This window comes from Thamnophis elegans, chromosome 6 (genome assembly GCF_009769535.1).
Source record: "Thamnophis elegans isolate rThaEle1 chromosome 6, rThaEle1.pri, whole genome shotgun sequence".
Classification (NCBI taxonomy): domain Eukaryota; kingdom Metazoa; phylum Chordata; class Lepidosauria; order Squamata; family Colubridae; genus Thamnophis; species Thamnophis elegans.
Window position 1 is genome coordinate 9,007,017 of NC_045546.1, and position 20,997 is coordinate 9,028,013.

General features: G+C 41.5%; 1 protein-coding gene across 1 annotated transcript in view; it reads left to right on the forward strand.

Moving 5' to 3' along the window:
• LOC116510364 (putative N-acetylated-alpha-linked acidic dipeptidase) overlaps positions 1-20,997 on the forward strand; it is a 42,626-nt gene that overhangs the window by 18,446 nt on the left and 3,183 nt on the right. Inside the window, exons 9-18 of the mRNA XM_032219889.1 lie at positions 1,947-2,032; positions 2,359-2,478; positions 3,664-3,746; positions 4,821-4,884; positions 7,121-7,188; positions 12,872-12,963; positions 13,039-13,129; positions 17,243-17,507; positions 19,869-19,950; positions 20,160-20,252. Coding sequence (XP_032075780.1) covers positions 1,947-2,032; positions 2,359-2,478; positions 3,664-3,746; positions 4,821-4,884; positions 7,121-7,188; positions 12,872-12,963; positions 13,039-13,129; positions 17,243-17,507; positions 19,869-19,950; positions 20,160-20,252 — 1,044 coding nt within the window. The remainder of the gene's footprint in view (positions 1-1,946; positions 2,033-2,358; positions 2,479-3,663; positions 3,747-4,820; positions 4,885-7,120; positions 7,189-12,871; positions 12,964-13,038; positions 13,130-17,242; positions 17,508-19,868; positions 19,951-20,159; positions 20,253-20,997) is intronic.

Sequence of the window (20,997 nt, forward strand, 5' to 3'; positions counted from 1 at the left end):
TGGGCTATATGGCATACTAGGCACACTAGGCAGAGATCTTAGCCATTAGGCCACAGGCTCTTATCCATTATCAGCGAAGCCAGGGTGAAAGGTATCTATTAGATTTTTACAACCCCTGGTAAGCCCCAATTATGGGAGGAAGCTAACTGCTTCCATCATCTGTCAATCGGCTCGTCTTGTGATGGACAAGAGTCCATCACGACAGAAACCCAACATTTTTACTGTTGCCTTTTTTTCTTTAATTTGTGCTGATAAATAAATAAAGGGAGACTAGTATAGATCTATTTCAAGCTATTTAGCTCTCATCAGCTAGCATACATACATACACATACACCAAACCAAACTTGGTACACATATGACTTACTCTCTGGAAACAAATACTGTGGGGTAAGACACCCCTAACACCTCTCAGTGTGTGTGTGTGTGTGTGTGTGTGTGTGTTCCAGCATAACTCTGGAACACCTGGGCTGCTGAAATGAAAACGAATGAATTATATCTATAGTGTCAAATCACAGTACTTTTGATAGTGATAGTGTGCATTTTGGATTCAAGTTCTGTTAAGATACAGTCTGTTGTGCCTTAAAATGACTTCTACTGTACAGCACAGTGGAGTTGCCATGGTAACAGCTTCACCGTATTCCACAAAAGGGCTCCAATCCAATACAGAATTAGGATAAATAAGTACCCGGGCAACTCCAGGTTATCAGCTAGTAATAAATAAAATAAAAGGGTCGGGAGACAAGAACACTTTCTCTTTTAGAATGGGATAGATCAGGAGGTAACTGATGGCTGCTAGTCGACAAACCCTCTCATGAAATAAAGCGAAGTGAAGCAACTGCTTGGGGTAATATAGATAATCCTCGCCTAGTGTCCATTTGAATTATGACCTCCCCCCCAATCCTCAAATTAAGTATGAAATGAAAGTGTATGGCCTGGTTTTCACTGACAATCTTCCTGAAGGACTTTCATCATGGGCATCCCTCAGAAGAAGAAGAAAAACCAGCAACCCTAACTGTTTTTATAAGGGACTAGTTAAAAACCCAGCGTTGCCCAGGTATTTATTTATAGGAGGAAAATGTCCGGATCAAACGTAATTTCTAATGTTGGATTTTCCCCCTTACCAGAGGGAGACTCCTTGTGGAGGACTGTGAAGCCATTACCATGGCAACTCCACTGCACTGTACAGTAGAATCCATTTTAAGGCAGTACATTAGAAGCCATTTTAAGGCACAACAGGCTGTATCTTAACAGAATACACACCCCGAAGGGGTTTTAGGGGTGTCTTACCTCCACAGTGTTTGTTTCCAGAGAGTAAGTCATCTGTGTACCATATTTGGTTGAAATTACTCAAGACGTTCCAGAGTTATGCTGGGGACACACACACACACACACACACACACACACACCTGTTTTTATGGAGAGAGAGGATATCAGAAAAATTTGATAAGAGAAGCATATATTTAGTATTACATTTTTGAACAGCAGCAAGGATTATCTTCGCACAATATTGGAAAGATGAAGCAAAACCTCAAAATGAAGAGATAATTGAAAAGATATTAGACTGTGGAGAAATGGACCAACTTACATTGAAAATCAAACCGAAACACAGAATATTGTAAAATCTTGGAATTTATTTGATCAGTGGTTGGAAAAAAATGGGGCGGAGAGTAAGAATGGCAATTTTGTATTGTTAAGCAAATTAAATACCCAGACAACATGATGTTGATTGAGCACAAAGGAATGTAATTAATAGAAAATTTATAAAATTGATTTTTAAAAAAAGGAAAAAAACCCCAGCAGCATTAGGATACCATATTCGATTGTATGCCTATGAGTGGTACAATGAAGTGTAGTGCAGAATATAAGCCCTGCTCTTTTTCAAAATCAGCTGTTTCACTTTTAAGGATCTTTAGCCTGATTCTTTTCTTTCTCTCTAATTGCATTAGAAAAGTGAGAATGCACATCTACAGCTTCAAGCAAGTGAGACGGATTTACAATGTGATCGGAATTCTCCGAGGAGCAACAGAGCCAGGTAAAGTCTGTCTCCCACACAGGTTTTGCAAGATCTGGTTTTGCGTTATAACACATTTTCAAAGAATGAAATTCCAGGAATTGGTGTGTCTAATCCAGGGGTGGGTTCCGGATCCCGTTGCAACCAGTATGGTGCAATGGGGTTGGGTGTCCATCACATGAATGTACTCATAGCATGCGCGTGTGTACTTACTACCCATGACACTCCGCAACACCTCCGCGACGCTCCAGCTGCTCAGGCAAACCAGTTGCCTCCTGAAAAAGCATCTTTGGGATTTACCAACTTCATTATCATAATGTGAAGCTTTTTCATCCCTTTTGATCCAGATAGATACGTCATTCTGGGTGGTCACCGTGATTCATGGGTGTTTGGTGGGATTGATCCCCAGAGTGGAGCTGCGGTTGTTCATGAGATCGTCCGAAGTTTTGGGAAGTTGAAGCAGGAAGGTAAGGCCAAACATCTTAAAGCTACTGAAGTTGAGAAAGGCCGAGAGGAAAGTGGGAAGGTGTTGTGTGGTTGTCTGGAAGCACAGGCCTTGCCTTCTGTCAAATGTTTTAAGTTATTTCAAACAATGCATCTAAAGAGCCATAGTGCTGATGAAAGAAATGTCCTTCTGGGTTCAGCTCCAAGTGGGGAAAAAGACACTGGAGACATGGAGGCTGCTTGGAAAGATGGTTTATTGGTGGACAGGGCCACATGGCTTGAGCCCTGAACAGAAAAGGTGATCACATGCTTCAATGTTGGTGGAGAAGAAGAGAAGGGCTGAGGGAGGAGCTTGCTAGGCTTTTTATACCCTGTTTAGTCCCACCTCTCTGTTTCCTGTTCCTGTGTAGGAAATGTATTTTGATTGGTTGTCAGACTCCCCTAGGGCCATGCAGGGGCAACTCTCTGGGCTGTGTTTTGAATCCAGGTTTAGTTGAGTTCTCAGATGCCATGTGGTCAGTTGAGTAAAGGGCCAATATTATCGTGCTTTTAATCCCATCCCCCCCTGCAGCTGCAGTGGAGAAGTCTTTATTATGTAAGTGGACTAGCTTGGCCTTCTTAATGGCCCATTAACAGTGGGGATGGGCAGGAAGCTACAGGCAACTATTCTGTCTTTTAAAACATGTTTCTTTTCATATCCAGAGGAATATTCTGCCTTTTCAATATTTCCTTGGATATTTCATTTTTCTGGGAGAGGGCTGGATGATAACTTCCCACAGTGGCACAGTAATTAGGGTGAAGTACTGCTGATTTTCACCAGGCTCAAGGTGGACTCAAACTAATCCTGGGAACGATTGAGGGCAAAAGAAGAAAGGGACGACGGAGAATGAGGTGGCTGGATGGAGTCCCCGAAATAGCTTAAATGGACTCCAGAGGATGGTAGAGGACAGGAAGGCCCGGAGGAACGTTGCCCATGAGGTTGCGATGGGTCTGATATGACTTTGCAACTAACAACATCAAAAATGGGACTATCCCACTGCACCCATTTTTAAGTGCCTGCTTGTTATTCATAAACTGCTGAAAAACAAATGAGAATTCAAACCAGAGGAAGCGGGGAACAGAATATTGTCATTTGGGCTGGCTTGACTCTCAGGTGAATAATTTTTTTTACTATTAAACTAACGGTGCTCTAAATATTATAAATATAGGTTGGCGACCCAGGAGGACAATAATTTTTGCTAGTTGGGATGCTGAGGAGTTTGGCTTAATGGGATCAACAGAGTGGGCAGAGGTAAGTCAACACGGTTGACTATGGTATGTGTATTAATGTACATTATTTTTCAGGGAAAAAAATCCTTTTTGAAACGAGTGTCATTGCTTTTAATTTGCACAAATGTCTTCAATATCTTGCAAATAATTTTGATTTTGAGGACCCCCTAGAGTGTTATAACTAACAAAAATGATAAACATGAATTATAACTAATAAAAATGTGAACAACTACAAACTGTAAAATTCAGGATACCGTATTATTCGGAGTATAAGACGCACCCTTTTCCCTCAAAAAAGAGGCTGAAAATATGGATGTGTCTTATACACTGAATACAGCATTTTTTGCCTCCCGAAACCCCACCACTTCACCAAAATGGCTGTGCATAGCCTTTAGGAGGCTTTTAGACAGCTTCTGGGGGCTAGGGAGGGCAGAAATGAGTGAAAAACGGGCCGTTTTTGGGAGGTTTGCAGAGTGCAAAAAGTTTTTTTAAAAAATGTGCCTCTTCAAAACCTTGGTGCGTCTTAAACTCCGAAAAATACATTAATAATGGAGGCTTGTAGAGATTGAATGTCACCTGAGGGTGTTAGATTTGTGATGGATCATTTAAAATAAAAAAAGCTATTCAGATAGTCCTTCAACTTACAATCACAATTGAGCCCCAAATTTCGGTTGCTAAGTGAGACAGTTGTTAAGTGAGTTTTGCCCCGCTTTTCGACTTTTCTTGCCACAGTTGTTAGGTGAATCTGGAGTTGTTAATTCAGTAACACTGTTGTTAAGTGAATCGGGCTTTCTCATTGACTTTGCTTGTCAGAAGATGGTGAAAAGTGATCCCAATAACCCCAGGATGCTATAACCGTCATAAATATGAGTCAGTTGCAAGCATATGAATTTTGATCACATGTCCCTTGGAATGATGCAATGTTTGTAGGTGTGAAAAATGGTTACAACTTACTTTTTCCGTGCCGTCATAATTATAAATGATTACTAAATGAATTGTTATAAATTGAGGACAACCTTTATGTGAAAAGTAGTCCATACAGAAATATTTGTGTCTGTAATCTGAATTAGTTTTCAATTCCTCCTTTCCATTGTAGGAAAATGTCAAAATACTGCAAGAAAGGGCTGTGGCCTACATCAATGCTGACTCCTCTATAGAAGGTAAAACACACTTGTGTGATTGGTCATTTCTGAACTGCATTGATAATTGACAATTGACAAAGTGCTTTGAAAGTTCTGAACTTGCCAAACCTTCCTTCCCAGGGACTTAAGATTAGATTTCAGTTGGTATTGTCTTACAAAGTTTAGATAAGAAATATGAGATTAGTGAAGTTTACTCAAACCTGAGCTTTTGCCCAGCTCTGTAAACTTAACTTGAAATAACTAAATAACAAAGATAGAAGGGACTTTAGAGGTTTTGTAGTCTAGTCCCCTGCTCAAGCAGGAAACTCTGTCCAATTTCAGACAAATCCAAGAAGAAATTTCCTGACAGAACAGTTATAACTATACAATGAATGGTTGTTGGAACTGGATATGCCTATTCTAATGAAGAGAAGGATTAAGAGTGACATGATAGCAGCAGTGACATGCAGGGAGGATTATGTTTGGTGAGGCAAGAGTGCAGCAGCGGTGAGAAGCAACGTCCCTGCCGCTGTGTCCAACAGGCATCTCGCGTTTATGTCCGCCATAGATGCGAGACGCCTGTCGGACACAGCGGTGGGGATGGAGGAGGCGGGGTGGGCGAGGCGGCAGATGGCAAAGAAAGGGGAGAGGAGGAGGAGGAAAGGGAGAAGGGAGCAGGACGGGGCTCCCGGTGGTGGGGGGGAGAGGAGAAAGGGAAGGGGGGCACAGCAGGCAAAAGAAAGAAAGCGCCAGCCCACCAGCAGAGGCGGGTAAAAGACCTGCCTCTGCTGGCGGGCTGCCCCTCTCTTCTCAAACAAGCTGCCCTCCCTGCCTCTCCCCCTTTCCTCTCTTCTCAAACAAACTCTCTCTCAAATTGAGAGTTTGTTTGAGTGAAGTGAAGAAAGAAACACATGCACGCACACACACAAACACAAATTACTCACAATAAAAAAATTACTTACAATTTAAATTACAATAATTTTGCATTCCTCCCCCCACCTTCCGTCCGACCCACATACCTTTTCCAGCTGTGTCACAGAGGATTTCAACTCTCCTCTTGTCCGCCATGATGAAAATGTAAAAAGAAAAAGGCAAGAGCTGCTGTTGCCAGAGCAGGAGGCGAGAGAACCACGTGCCTCCTTTGCATAAGGAATTTTTCTCCTTTTAACCCTTGCTTAACTCTGCTCAAGTGATCATAAAGATAGACTAAAGGAGGCACGTGGTTCTCTCGCCACCTCCTGCAGTTAAGCACTAAGCAGAGTCATCCATTGTGACTCTGGCAGCAACTACCTCTGCCTTTTTCCTTTTAATTATTCTTTTCTTTTCAACATGACAGTGGTGAGGCCCCGCCTCCCTTGCCTCCCCTGACTGCATGTCCCTGGATAGCAGTCTTCCAATATTTGAGGGGCTGCCACAAAGAAGAGGGGGAGGATCAACCTACTGTATTCTCCAAAGCACCTGAGAGCAGGACAAGAAGTGATGTATGGAAACTAATCAAGGAGAGAACCAACCTAAAATTAAGGAGAAATTTCCTGACAGTTAGAACAATTAATCAATAGAACGACTTGCCTCCAGAAGTTGTGGGTGCCCCAACAATGGGGAGTTTTTAAGAAGACGTTGGACAACCATTTGTCTGAAGTGGTATAGGGTTTCCTGCTTGAGCAAGGAATTGGATTAGAAGTTCTCCAATCTTACCAGCTTTGCTGTTGTGGGTCATTCATCTGAGATCCAGCTTCCCCACTGTAATTTTTATCAAAAATGTTCCAAACATTCATTTGTTTGTTTGCTTGTTCATTCATTCATTCATTCGTCAGATTTTTATCTTGTCTTTATTACTTTATAAGTAATTCAACATGGTGGACATGCCTACAATATTCTCCCTTCTATTTTCTCCACAACAACCCTGTAAATTGGGCTGAGAAAGAGTGGCCAGCCCAAAATCACCCAGAAAGACTAGAATTCACTGTCTCCTGGTTTCTAGGCCAAGTTGTGGACTCTCCAACACTTGAATGTTTAAAGAAGAAATTAGACAGTCATTTCTCTGAAATGCTATAGGGTCTCCTGATTGGACAGGAGGTTGGGCGAGAAGACCTCCACAGTCTCTTCCAACTCTATTATCCCCAAAAATCCAAAAGCATTAAAAAAAAACCAGAAACATGAAAACAATAAAAATCCACATTCAAACTAGGTTGGTTGGGTTTCCCCCAAATAAAATTTATTTATTTAAAAAAGATTCCTCCTAAAATAGAGTAAAGATACCGTCCTTTTCTTTCAGGTAACTACACTCTTCGAGTTGACTGTACTCCATCGATGCATAGCCTGGTATATAATCTAACTAAAAAGGTAAAATATGGTCAGATCAGGGGTGGGTTCCTGCCAGTTCTAACCTCTTCTATAGAAGAGGTTCCACAAATCTACAGTGCCGTTTAGAACCGGTTCCAGCTCCCTCCCTCCCCCTGCCCGTCTGCACATCATCAAGATGAAGAACGAGAGGAGGAATTCTGGGAATTGAAGTCCACAAGTCTTAAAGCTGTCAAGTTTGAACACCCCTGGAGCTTTTTTCCTAAAGGGTTAGGGGGTGCAAGGGTCTTGTAACTTGACAGCTTTAAGACTTGCATGCTTCAAATGCCAGAGTTTCTGAGCTAACATTTTGGTTGCTAAGCAAGAGTGTTGTTAAGTGAGTTTCACCACATTTTACAAAGTCACATGGCTGGCAAGCTACACCCACCCAGACACATGACCACCAAGCCATTCCCACAAAGCAGGCCACACCTACAGAAGAGGTTCTAAGAAATTTTGAAACCCACCACTGGGTCAGATGTACGGTGAAGTCACATATCTTATAGTTTCGGAGAAGAATTCAGAACAATTCTTCGTAAGGTTCTAGCAAGCTTCCGATCTTCCAGATCTAACTGGGTTCATCCTGGTTTCTTTCTCTACCCCAAAGATGGGTATCTCTGCTATATCAGGTGTTTTGGATCCCACTTGCCCATTCTTTTATTGGTACACTGCTGAAAATGTCAACCTCCCTTTTAAAAAAAAAGAGATCTCAAAGAGCTCTTTAGAAATAAATGCATTACCTTGCAACCAGCATTTCTTTACTGATAAGACTCTATTTCTCTAGCTTGTTAAACTACAAGTTGCCGCGTGCAATAGCATGTGAAAATAATCTTGGGCGGGGATGGGCTTCAAAAATTTCAGCAATGGGTTCTCTTCCCATTCTCTTCTGGGTGGATGTGGCCATAGTGGGCGTGGCCTAGTCAACCTCCTGCACGGTGGGTGGGGGGGTTCGCCTTCCTCAGGCTCCGGAGACTTTCCTTGAGCCTTTGGGAGGGCGAAAACTGCCTCCCCTGCGCTCCAGAGGCTGGAAACAGGCCCGATCTTCTGGAAGTTCCAGGAGGCCTGTTTTCCCCCCTCCCTGAGCCTCCGCATCAGTGGGGGGGGGGTTACGATCGGTACGCCCCGGTACGGGCATACCGGTGACTGCCGGGAGCATCAGGTACCATTCCGGTATGGTTTCCAGAGGGGCCACCCGGGGTAGGTGGGGCCAGCCACGGGTGGGATTTGGAAGTTCTCCAAATCGGTCATAACATTAGCTACGGGTTCTCCCGAACCTGCCCAAACCCGTAGCAGCCCACCCCTTACCTTGGGAGATGGAGGAGGAAGTTCTGCAATAAAGTAGGATTATTGGTAATTCACCAAGGTATGTCTCTTTTCTGAACTACCTTGCAAATCTGACATCAATCTTGTAAGACTGAGAGTATTCCTCCTCTCCTCTCTATTCAGTCTTTTCCAGAGGGAGGGTCTTTTCCCAAACTCTTCCCATGCTGTGGAGTCCTAGGATTTGGTTGTTTTCTTGCAGACATCTCATGACCCAGCTAGATAACATCATCAGTGCGGGAGGGAGTAGGTTTTGCTCTCTTTTTATATACTAGTAGTTTTCCCTGTCAGTGGGAGTGTTTTTGGTATACCTATCATGAATGCCTGATAGGTACACAAAAAACTGAGTTTTTAAGTCCCATCCTCTGGATATCTCTAGTTGTAGTGATTATGGCATTATCTAGAGCCAGAAATCTAGTCACTCTCTCTTTCAGCTCAATGCAGCTCACAGATTGCTACTGTAGAGATAAAAAAAAAAGGGGGGACATCCCCTTGGAAGTCACCTTAGAGAATTCAGAACTGAAGTGGTGCAGTGGTTAGGGTGCAGTACTGCAGGCCACTTCAGCTGACTGTTATCTGCAGTTCAGCGGTTCAAATCTCACCAGTTCAAGGTTGACTCAGCCTTCCATCCTTCCGAGGTGGGTGAAATGAGGACCCAGACTGTGGGGGCAATATGCTGACTCTGTAAACCGCTTAGAGAGGGCTGAAAGCCCTATGAAGCGGTATATAAGTCTAACTGCTATTGCTATTCAGATAAGAAATCTAGCAAATTAAACAGCCATAAATTCTATGAATGCAAGACGTCCACTCACTGTTTGAGGGTGATCAGGTTCGCAGGCTATGCCTGGTCCAGCGTCCACATGAGAAACTGCCCTACCTTTGCAGTCCTGGAACTCACCGTGTTGAAGACAACATTTGAATTGTGAGGATCTTAATTGCTTTCCTTCTGCCAACCCAGCAGTTCGAAAGCAACGTACAAAATGCAAGTAGAAAAATAGGAACCACCTTTGGTGGAGAAAGTAAAAGCGTTCCGTGCACCTTTGGCGTTGAGTCATGCCGGCCACATGACCATGGAGACGTCTTCAGACAGCGCTGGCTCTTCGGCTTAGAAGCGGAGATGAGCACCGCTCCCTAGAGTCGGGAACAACTAGCACATATGTGCGAGGGGAACTGTTATTGTTAGTTGCCTTCTCTGTACAATTTTAATCTCAAGATCTCAATGTGGGAAATCTACGGAGATTCTCAGTCCTTCAGGTCATGGTTGTCCCAAAGGGTCTGCTTTTTTAAAATTTTTCAAGAGGCCACTGGGCGTTCTTTGTTTTTCCTTGAAAACGTTTTGTTTCTCATCCAAGAAGCTTCTTCAGTTCTTGGATGAGAAGCGAACTGTTTTCCAGGAAAAACAAAGAAAGTCCAGTTAAAAAAAGGAGAAAAACACTTTTGGATATCAACATGAGAAGATTAAAAACTCAAAGGGGAGAATTGATATCTGCAGCTTGATTGATCCAGAACAGAGTTTTTCAACCTCAATGACTTTTATGGATTTTAACCTGCTGACTGAGAAATTTTGACAGCAGAAATCCACACATCTTAAACTTGCTGACGTTGAGAAACACTGGACTGGACGGAATGTCCTTGTAGACCGGACAATATTAGTTGAGTTGAGTTGAGTTTATTGTCATTGCAAATGGCACAACGAAATTAAATGCCGTCTTCAGTGTACATTACAATCATAAAAAATAAAAACACAAACATGCATCCTTTATATTCTATATAATTGAAATTGAAAACCCTAATATTGCACTATATGGTAGAATTCAATATAGTTACTGCCCTGGGATAGAAGTTGTTTTTTAGTCTGTTTGTCCTTGTTTTTATTATCCTGTACCGTCTGCCAGATGGTAATAGTTAAAAAAAATGCCCAGGATGAGAGGGATCTTTGAGAATGTTTTGAACTTTCTTAAAGCAGCGGGAACTATAAAGCTCTTCCAAAGAGGGGAAAGGGCAACCAATGATCCTCTGGGCAATGATGTTGACCCTCTGGAGTGCTGTCCTATTTGCCACTGTGCAACTAGCAAACCATACACAGATGCAGTAAGTTAGAATATTCTCCATGGTGCAGTGATAGAAGATCAACAGCAGTTTTTCATTCAGTTGTTGTTTCCTGAGATGTCCCAGGTAATATATTGTGGGGTTGTGTGTGATTTTCCATTGAGCTCATACTTGTCTGAGAAACGAAGGCCTCCCAGAATAACAATAATTAAAAACAGGCACTTTTCTGTTAGGTATGGAAATAGTACGTACGTTGAAAAATAAGGGTTATGTGGTTTGAATAATGAGAGTGCACCGAAGCGTAGCTTAGGAATGCCAGTATCAGCACGTCGAATTTCGTAGAGGGTTGCCCTCATGATTAAGTAGGCAAGGTAGCTTGTAACCCACAATCTATGATTTTACAAAAGCATGTTATGTCAGATACCAGCCTCTTTCAGTGTGGTGTTGTCCAGATATGCCGGATTCCAAAATAACCCCCCTGGACATTAAGGGCGTTGTATAATATAACTGGAGCAAACCAGTTGAGAAAGTCTATATTACATATTTCCCATTTAGACCATTGCAACATTGAATTCATACAACACTTCAGATTCAATCTCCAAAGGTTGCTTTGGAGCACACAGAAATGCAAATAGAATCCTAAAAAACTGGCCTCTATGTATCCGAATTTACAACCTAAATGCTGGAGATGTGATTGTCTCGATGCTACATACTATCATATATAGTGGACTTGTAAAAAGGTAAAAGCATTTTGGATAAAAATATAGTGGATTATGCAAAATGTTCTTTAAAAAAGGATAAAGTTTACCCCTCAGTTATTCTTGTTAGGTATAATTACTGATTGTACAGTTATAGAGACTAACTTGATTTTGCATTTAATAACCGCAGCAAGACTGTTGGTGGCACAATACTGGAAGAAGGAAGATTTGCCTACTATTCGAGAATGGACATTAAAAGTAACAAACCTTACACAGATGGCTAAAATATCAGCATATCTCAAGGATCACTCAAATGAGAGATATAAACTGTAGTGGAGAAGATGGATTGACTATACTCAAAATAAATATGGGACTAAGAAATTCCAGATAGTTTATGACTGAAGAAACAAGGAATGATATAATCTGTTTAGAGCTAGCCTAGCAAGGAGGAGTTAAAGCTCAAATCAAAGATGATATTAACTTTTTTTAAAGTTTTTTTTAGAATATCTTTGTTAAAGATTTATACCCTGTATTGGTTCTGGGAAGTCGGAGGTGGGGGTGAAGGTTGGGGGGGGGGGGTGTTGGGGGGGAGGGTAGGGGGAGGGAGGTAAATATTTGTAAAAGTTTTTTTTTAATTAAAAAAAAAAGAAATGCAAATAGAACAGCTATTTGTAACATCTTAAAGCAACAGCACCTTTTCCTGGAATCATGGCTCCAGACCAGTGGTGGGTTTCTAATTTTTTTACTACCTGTTCGTTCGTTCATGTGTTCATGCTCGTGCAGGCACGCGACGCTTCTGTGCATGCACAGGTGGGCAGGTGGGTGAAGCCTCCTGCCACCACTACTACCGGTTCATCCAATCCAGGCCGAACCAGGAGCAACTCATCTCTGCTCCAGACAGGTGCTATATTGTATTCATTTCCCAATTTTCCCCTTGAAAAAGGTTAGCAATCGCAATACCTCTTCACAGTGCTTTACAGCCCCTCTCTAAGTGGTTTACAGAATCAGCATATTTCCCCTAACAATCTGGGTCCTAATTTGACCAAGCTTGAAGTCTTGGAAGGCTGAATCAACCATGAGCCAGTCAGGATTGAACTGCTGTCAGTCAGCAGAGTTAGCCTGCAATATTGCATTCTAACCACTGCGCCACCATGACTCTTGGTAACAATAGTATTTTGCTTTTGTTCTATAGTTTATTTTTTAAAATTTTAATTTGTTGAACAATTTTCTTCATTTTGTAATGCAATTTCAATCAATTTCAAATGTTCTGGTATATCTAATATGTACATACAAGTTATTTACATTATTTTTCCTTTTCTTTTATGCGCGTATCTATTTTATACGGTATACAATTATTATAATTACATCACTATATATATATATTACATTTTTGTCATCTCTTAATTTACTTTAACCTTCTTGATCTTTACTTCTATTCTCCAACCAATTATACCATGTGTCCCGAATTAAATAGCATTCCGTTTCTCCTCTTCCTTTTGTTTCTATCGTTAGCCTATCCATCTCCACACATTCTAACAGTATTTTTTTTATCACTATTCCATCAGAGGGGATGCTGTGGTTTTTCTATAGTTTCATTAACACAACTCATGTCTTCGTAGATACCAAGCCCTGATGAAAGATTTGAAGGCAGATCTCTTTTTGAAAGTTGGTATGAGAAAAACCCGTCAAGGGAACAGAAAGGCTTCCCAAGGTATCTCACGTTAAAATAATTTATAATTTCTTACATCACTTGTTCCCCTACCCTTACCTATTTTCTTTCCAACAGGGTAAACAAGCTGGGTTCCGGCAATGATTTTGAAGTCTTTTTCCAGAGGTTAGGAATTGCTTCTGGTAGAGCCCGTTACACTAAAAACTTTGTAAGTGTGTTCAAATAATTTTTTTTGGGGGGGGGGGAGGGTGGTGCTTTCAAGTCAGTGTTGACACTTGGTGCCTGCCTGGATCAATCCCTGCAGGTTTCTTGGGAAGATTTTGAAAGTGGTTTGCCATTGCCTCCTTCTTAGGGATGACAAAGAGCAACTGGCTCAAGGCTTCCCATCTGGCTTTGTACGCAAAGCAGGACTAGAACGAAGGACCTTCTGATTTCTAGTCTGGTTCCTTAACCACCAAACCTGCTCTCTCTTGAAAAAATAGTCTGAAGAAATCTAATTGAAACTGCCTTCCGTACAGGGGTGGGATCAGGGGTGAAATCCAGCAGGTTCTGGCAGGTTCTGGGGAACCGACACTGGAAATTTTGAGCAGCTTGGAGAACTGGCAAATGCCACCTCTGGCTGGCCCAAGAGTGGTGTGGGAATGGAGATTTTGCAGTATCCTTCCCTTGGAGCAGGGTGGGAATGGAGATTTTGCAGTATCCTTCCCCTGGAGTGGGGTGGGAATGGAAATTTTGCAGTATCCTTCCCTTGGAGCAGGGTGGGAATGGGGATTTTGCAGTATCCTTCCCCTGGAGTGGGGAGGGAATGGAGATTTTGCAGTATCCTTCCCCTGGAGTGGGGTGAGAATGAAGATTTTGCAGTATCCTTACTCTGGAGTGGGGAGGGAATGGGGATTTTGCAGTATCCTTCCCTTGGAGTGGGGTGAGAATGGAGATTTTGCAGTATCCTTCCCTTGGAGTGGGGTGAGAATGGAGATTTTGCAGTATCCTTCCCTTGGAGTGGGGTGGGAATGGAGATTTTGCATTATCCTTCCCTTGGAGTGTGGAAGGAATGGGGATTTTGCAGTATCCTTCCCCTGGAGTGGGGAGGGAATGGGGATTTTGCAATATCCTTCCCCTGGAGTGGGGTGAGAATGAAGTTTTTGCAGTATCCTTCCCCTGGAGTGGGGAGGGAATGGAGATTTTCCAGTATCCTTCCCCTGGAGTGGTGTGGGAATGGAGATTTTGCAATATCCTTCCCTTGGAGTTGGGAGGGAATGGAGATTTTGCAGTATCCTTCCCCTGGAGTGGGGTGGGAATGGAGATTTTGCAATATCCTTCCCTTGGAGTGGGGAGGGAATGGGGATTTTGCAGTATCCTTCCCCTTCCACGCCCACCAAGCCACTGCCACAGAACCAGTAATAAAAAAAATTGAATTTCACCACGGGGTGGGATCCTATCGGTTTACCAACTGGTTCACTGTGGGCTTGCTTCGCTTGTGCATGTTTGCTTCGCTCACTTGCGTGCCTGATGTGCGCTGCATGCACATGCACAGTTCAAAGGAAAACAGCGGAGGCGTGCCAATCCACTCTGCTGGGCTAAAAAACAAGGAAATATAAGCAGGTATAGCCCAGAGGTGGGCAGGCAAGGCTGCCTGAAGGTCAGAGTGAACCGGTTCACTCTCAGCTGATCTCCAGAACTGCCAGTTTGTCCGAACTGGATTAAAGCAGAAGAATCCCATCCCGTCTTCTTCAACCTAAAACTCTCCAGATGTTGGCTGTGGATTGTGGGAACTGCAATTCAGGACTTCTGAAAAATGTCCAAAGAAAGAAAGCCGCAAGCATTCCATCTGGAGAATCTGAAATCTTTCCACTTCAAAGATAAGAATTACCTGGGAAAGTCCATTTTTCTTATCTCAAGCATTTCCCAATAGTTCAGAAGAGGTAAATTATCCAAAAATTTAATTCCAGTGGAAACAGATGGCATTTCCCTTGTCAAGCTGTACAATCCACAATTGCACAGATCTGATTGAAAGCCCAAGGCAATACTATACTAAGTACAATATAATTTGGGCCTCACCTTATGCCGTCTAGATATAAAAGGAGATATTAAAGATCTTCAAAGCTTTATTAAATCACTTTTCTTATTTAGTTTATCGGTTTACAGTCAAAGGCCCAAGGGAATAACAAACAAAATAAATAAATTAAATAGTTGAACATGACAATATAATGCAGAGTAAAAAAAGCAACATAACAAAGGAAGTTTGGAGGAAAATGACCTAGTTTATATAACCCTAAAGGCCCCGACTCTAGGGGGCGATGCTTATCTCCGTTTCAAAGCCGAAGAGCCAGCGCTGTCCAGAGACGTCTCCATGGTCGTGTGGCCGGCATGATAAAATGCCAATGGCGCATAGAACGCTGTTACCTTCCCACCAAAGGTCCCTCTTTTTCTACGTGCACTTTTTACATGCTTTCGAACTGCTAGGTTGACAGAAGCTGGGACAAGTAATGGGAGCTCACTCCGTTAAGCGACGCTAGGGATTCGAACCTCCAAACTGCCGATCTTTCTGTTTGACAAGCTCAGCATCTTAGCAGCTGAGCCACCTATGTATATATAACCCTAGAGTTTCTCAAATTTGGCAACTTTAAGATGTGTGGACTTCAGCTCCCAGAATTCCCCAGGTGGCAAGATTTGTAAGTCCGAGTCCTGCTTTAGCCATGAAAGCCAGTTGTGTGACTTTAGGCCAGTCATCCCCTATCAGTCCAAAGTATCTCAGAAGGATCTTGTGAGGGCAAGAAGGAGCATTAGGTTTGTTCACTGCCTTGAACTATTTATAAAATTAAAAAGGACGGGGTTTAAAAAAATGTTTTAAAAAGGACTCGTATTCAAATGAGCAACCATTTATCATTTGCAAGGAGCAAATTATCAAATCCTGGGAAAGTCTGTACAGATTCTCAGTCATCCCGGGTGCTTTTTTAAGGAAGGAACTGGACTTCCTTGTTTTTTTTTTTCTTTTGAAGTTGTTTCACTTCTCATCCAAGAAGCTTCTTCGGCTCTGTAGGACCTTTAGCTATCCAAATTGGGATGAACGCCCTTTGAATGGTGTGGATTTTCAGAGGAAAAAAATTGAAGGCCACAGGAATTAGGAGCACCACTCAGATGTGCCTGAGGACACAGATAAACCTCCAAATGCTTCGACAACCCTATAAAAGGATACAAATGACCATCTGTCTGCAAGGAATAGAAATCCTTCCATTCCCCTCTATCCTGTCAGAGCTGAAGAAGCTTCTTGGGTGAGAAGCAAAACATCTTTAAAAGAAAAAAACAAGAAAGTCCAGTTGCCTCCTGAAAAAAACACCTCTGGGAAAACCCTGGGAAATAATTAATGCAATGCAAGTGAAATCTAAATTGAAATCATAGCGCATCTGATTACGCATCTGATAATCCATTTTAGCACATTTGCAATCCAGACCATCAAGTTCAGCCACAATGTATTTATTAGCTCTTAGGACAGATCTGTGAACATTTGTTAGTTGCGAAGTCGTGTCCGACCCATCGCAACCCCATGGACAACGTTCTTCCAGGCCTTCCTGTCATCTACCATACTCTGGAGTCCATTTAAGCTCACTCCAACTGCTTCGGTGACTCCATCCAGCCACCTCCTTCTCTGTCGTCCCCTTCTTCTTTTGCCCTCCATCTTTCCCAGCATGAGGCTCTTCTCCAGGGAGTCCTTCCTTCTCATTAGGTGGCCAAAGTATTTGAGTTTCCTCTTCAGGATCTGGCCTTCTAAAGAGCAGTCAGGATTGATCTCCTCTAGGACTGACCGGTGGGATCACCTTGCAGTCCAAGGGACTCGCAGGAGTCTTCTCCAGCACCAGAGTTCAAAGGCCTCCATTCTTTGGCGCTCAGCCTTTCTTATGGTCCAACCTTCACAGCCATCCATTGCAACTGGGAAAACCATAGCCTTGACTATGCACACTTTTGTTGGCAGGGTGATGTCTCTGCTTTTTAGTATGCTGTCTAGATTTGCCATAACTTTCCTCCCCAGGAGCAAGCCTCTTTTAATTTCTTGGCTGCAGTCCCCATCAGCGGTGATCTTGGAGCCCAGGAAATTAAAATCTGTCACTACCTCCCTTTCTTCCCCATCTATTTGCCAGGAATCGAGAGGGCCGGATGCCATGATCTTAGTTTTCTTAATGTTGAGTTTCAAGCTAACGTTTGCACTCTTCTTCTTTACCGGCATCGGTGTTGGATATGTTGTGCAAGCCCCACTTTTTTTGTGTAAGAGTGTTGTTCAATCACCAAAATGAAGCCCACTTAGGCTGACGTCTTTTTTTTCCAGAAAGTGGACAGGTTCAGCAGCTACCCGGTTTATCACAGCGTCTATGACACTTATGAGATGGTGGAAAAGTTTTACGACCCAACTTTCAAGAATCACTTGGCTGTAGCCCAAGTGCGAGGCGGGCTGGTTTTCGAGCTGGCGGATGCGGTCCTCCTCCCCTTTGACTGTCGAGATTATGCCAAGGCACTTAATGGCTATGTTGATATCATTTACAACATAACCATGAAACATCAGGCAGCAATGGAAACACACAATGTATCATTAGGTAAGTGGAAAATCTCCAACATCAAGGCAGGATCTTCAATAACGCACAGCATCCCTTCCCGATTCCTTTGATCTACTTGTTGTGAAAGTGATTTCTCGGGCAGCCAGTGAAAAACAAATCCTAACTATTGCAAAACGACAGAGTTGGAAGGGGCCTTGGAGGTCCCTTCAGGCAAATGGCTGTCCACTCTCTTCTTAAAAGCCTCCAGTGATGGAGCACCTACCACTTTTGGACACAAACTTTCTCACTGTCAGCAGCCGCAGCCAAAACAAGCCAACACAATCTGAAGTTGCATTAACAGAGGGATACAATCAAGATCAAGACAGGTACTAATACCACTGTATCAGTGGTGGATTTCAATTTTTTTCAGAACCTCTTCTGTAGGTGTGGCCTGCTTTGTGGGAGTGGCTTGCTGACCATGTGACCGGGTGGGAGTGGCTTGCTGGCCATGTGGCCGAGTGGTAGGAGCTTGGCAGCCATGTGACTGGGTGGGCGTGGCCAACTTGAAAAATGTGGTGGAACTCACTTAACAACACTCTTGCTTAGCAACCAATATGTTGGCTCAGGAACTCTGGCATTTGAAGCATGCAAGTCTTAAAGCTGTCAAGTTACAAGACCCTTGCACCCCTTACCCTTTAGGGGGAAAAAAGCCTAGGGGGTGTTCAAACTTGACAGCTTTAAGACTTGTGGACTTCAACTCCCAGAATTCCTCCTTTTGCTCTTCATCTTGATGATGGGCTGGGGGAGGGAGATGGAACTGGTTCTAAATGGCACTGTAGATTTGTGGAACCTCTTCTATAGAAGAGGTTAGAACTGGCAGGAACCCATCCCTGCACTGTATAAAGCCTTAGTAATACCACACCTAGAATACTGAATCCAGTTTTGGTGACCACACTATTAAAAAGATATTGAGAAGAACAAGCAGGATGATTAGGGGACAAGAAGCTAAAACATAAAATGAACTGTTGCAGGAACTGGGCATGGCTAGTCTAGTGAAGAGAAGGAGCAGTCTTCCAATATTTGAGGGGCTGCCACGGAGAGGAGGAGTCGGAGTATTATAAAGTATGGAGTAGATGGTATAAATGGTTGGATGATAGATGCAAAAATACTGCATAAGAATTAAGTATTATCTACAACAAATATGACAACATTGTATATATATTTGTAAATATTATATTCTAAGTCAGTGTTTCCCAACCTTGGCAACTTGAAGATGTCTGGACTTCAACTCCCAGAATTCCCCAGCCAGCATTTGCTGGCTGGGGAATTCTGGGAGTTGAAGTCCAGACATCTTCAAGTTGCCAAGGTTGAGAAACACTGTTCTAAGTGACTATATAATATACCAGTAGATTACATTAGAGAATATAGAAATAGAGCTTATGTAAATATGAATGATATTAATGATACTGATACGGAAACGCTGTATTGAGTAGAAATTATTGTTTTGTTTTTGATGTTTAAATAAGTTCAATAATTTTTTAAAAAGACATTTTGGGCTCAGTTACAGTCATAAGTCGAGAATTACCTGTATTATCTTTACAAACATAGACAGCCATATATGTCCTGCTTCTAATAAAAGGGTACCACCATCTCCCTTCCCAATTCCATGTATATAAAACATGAGCAAAACTGCAGATGACTCATATTTCAAGTGCAGCCACTGCACACAAAGGCAAGAGATTTAACAATTAACAGAGTTGGAAGGACCTTGTGGGTCATCTAGTCCAACCCTCTTCCCAAGCAGGAGACCCTACACTATTTCTGACAGATGGCAGTCCAGTCTCCTCTTGAAAGCCTCCAGTGATGAAGCTCCCACAACTTCTGAAGGCAACTTCTATCGTTGATTGCTCTCACTGTCAGAAAATGTCTCCTTATTTCCAGGTTGAATTTTTCCTTGATCAGTTTCCATCCATTGTTCCCTGTCTGGCCTTCGGGAGATTAACTAACAGGTCCTGAAAAAACCATGTCATGCAGTTTTCATCTTTTTCCATCTCATCAGCATCTGCTGACCTAGTCACCTTGGTTTGCCAAAGTAGATAATCCTTTGTTTTTTCAGTTAACTGCTGTGAAACAAAGACTACCTTAGAGTGAATAATTGTTGACCTCTTCCTACTGTTTGTTTACATGGACTTCCTGCCATAATACAATTACTTGCTCAGTTCAGACACTGCTGAAAATTTCATTTCAGAAAATTCTGAACTACAATTCTCGTACCTCTAAACTGCATGGGGAATAAGGGATGTCAGAGCTGCCATTTTAACCTCTGAAGAGCCACAGGTTCTCCACATGTGAGCTAATTTTATGGAAACAATAAAAGTTAGAGTCACAGAATTTAGCATTTTCTCTTTTGCTTTATTCCAGCTTTGCTTCGGGATTCTGTAACAGCATTTTCAGAAGTTGCAGATGACTTTCACCGCAGACTTGAATTAGTAGACATCCATAAGTAAGTCTCCTAATTTTCTGACCTTTCAGATAATACCCTCCAATCTCCTGATGTTAATTGAAGTTTAAGGGATTCTTGCAAGCTCCAGTCTAAAAATATTCCAGTTAAATATTCCTGTCTCTAAACTTGGCTTGGTTTTCAACGTTTGTGCATCCTGATCAGAGGTCATGTTCCCTCTAACACTGTTATTTCAATTCTTTAATTTCCAGCCCAATTGAAGTAAGATCTTGGAATGATCAATTGATGTTCTTGGAAAGAGCGTTTATTGATCCTCTTGGATTACCTGGAAGACCATTTTATAGGTAAGGAGAAAAAATATGTATTTATTTCTTCAATTTCTATAGCCACCCAACTCAGCCCAGTGATTCAAGATGGCTTGTCAACCATCTTTCCATTCTCCCAGTATTAAAAGTCCATTTATGTATGTATGTATGTATGTATGTCTGTATGTCTGTATGTCTGTATGTCTGTATCTATATCTATATCTATATCTATATCTATATCTATATCTATATCTATATCTATATCTATATCTATATCTATATCTATACCTATATACCTATATACCTATATACCTATATACCTATATACCTATATACCTATATACCTATATACCTATATACCTATATACCTATATACCTATATACCTATATACCTATATACCTATACCTACCTACCTACCTACCTCCCTACATACATACATACATATATAATTTATATTTATATTTATATTATTTATATATTTATATTTATATTTATATTTATATTTATATTTATATTTATATTTATATTTATATTATATTTATATTTATATTTATATTTATATTTATATTTATATTTATATTTATATTTATATTTATATTTATATTATATTTATATTTATATTTATATTTATATTTATATTATTTATATTTATATTTATATTTATATTTATATTATTTATATTCATATTCATACCCATACTCATACTCATACTATTTATATTTATATTTATATTTATATTTATATTTATATTTATATTTATATTTATATTTATATTTATATTTA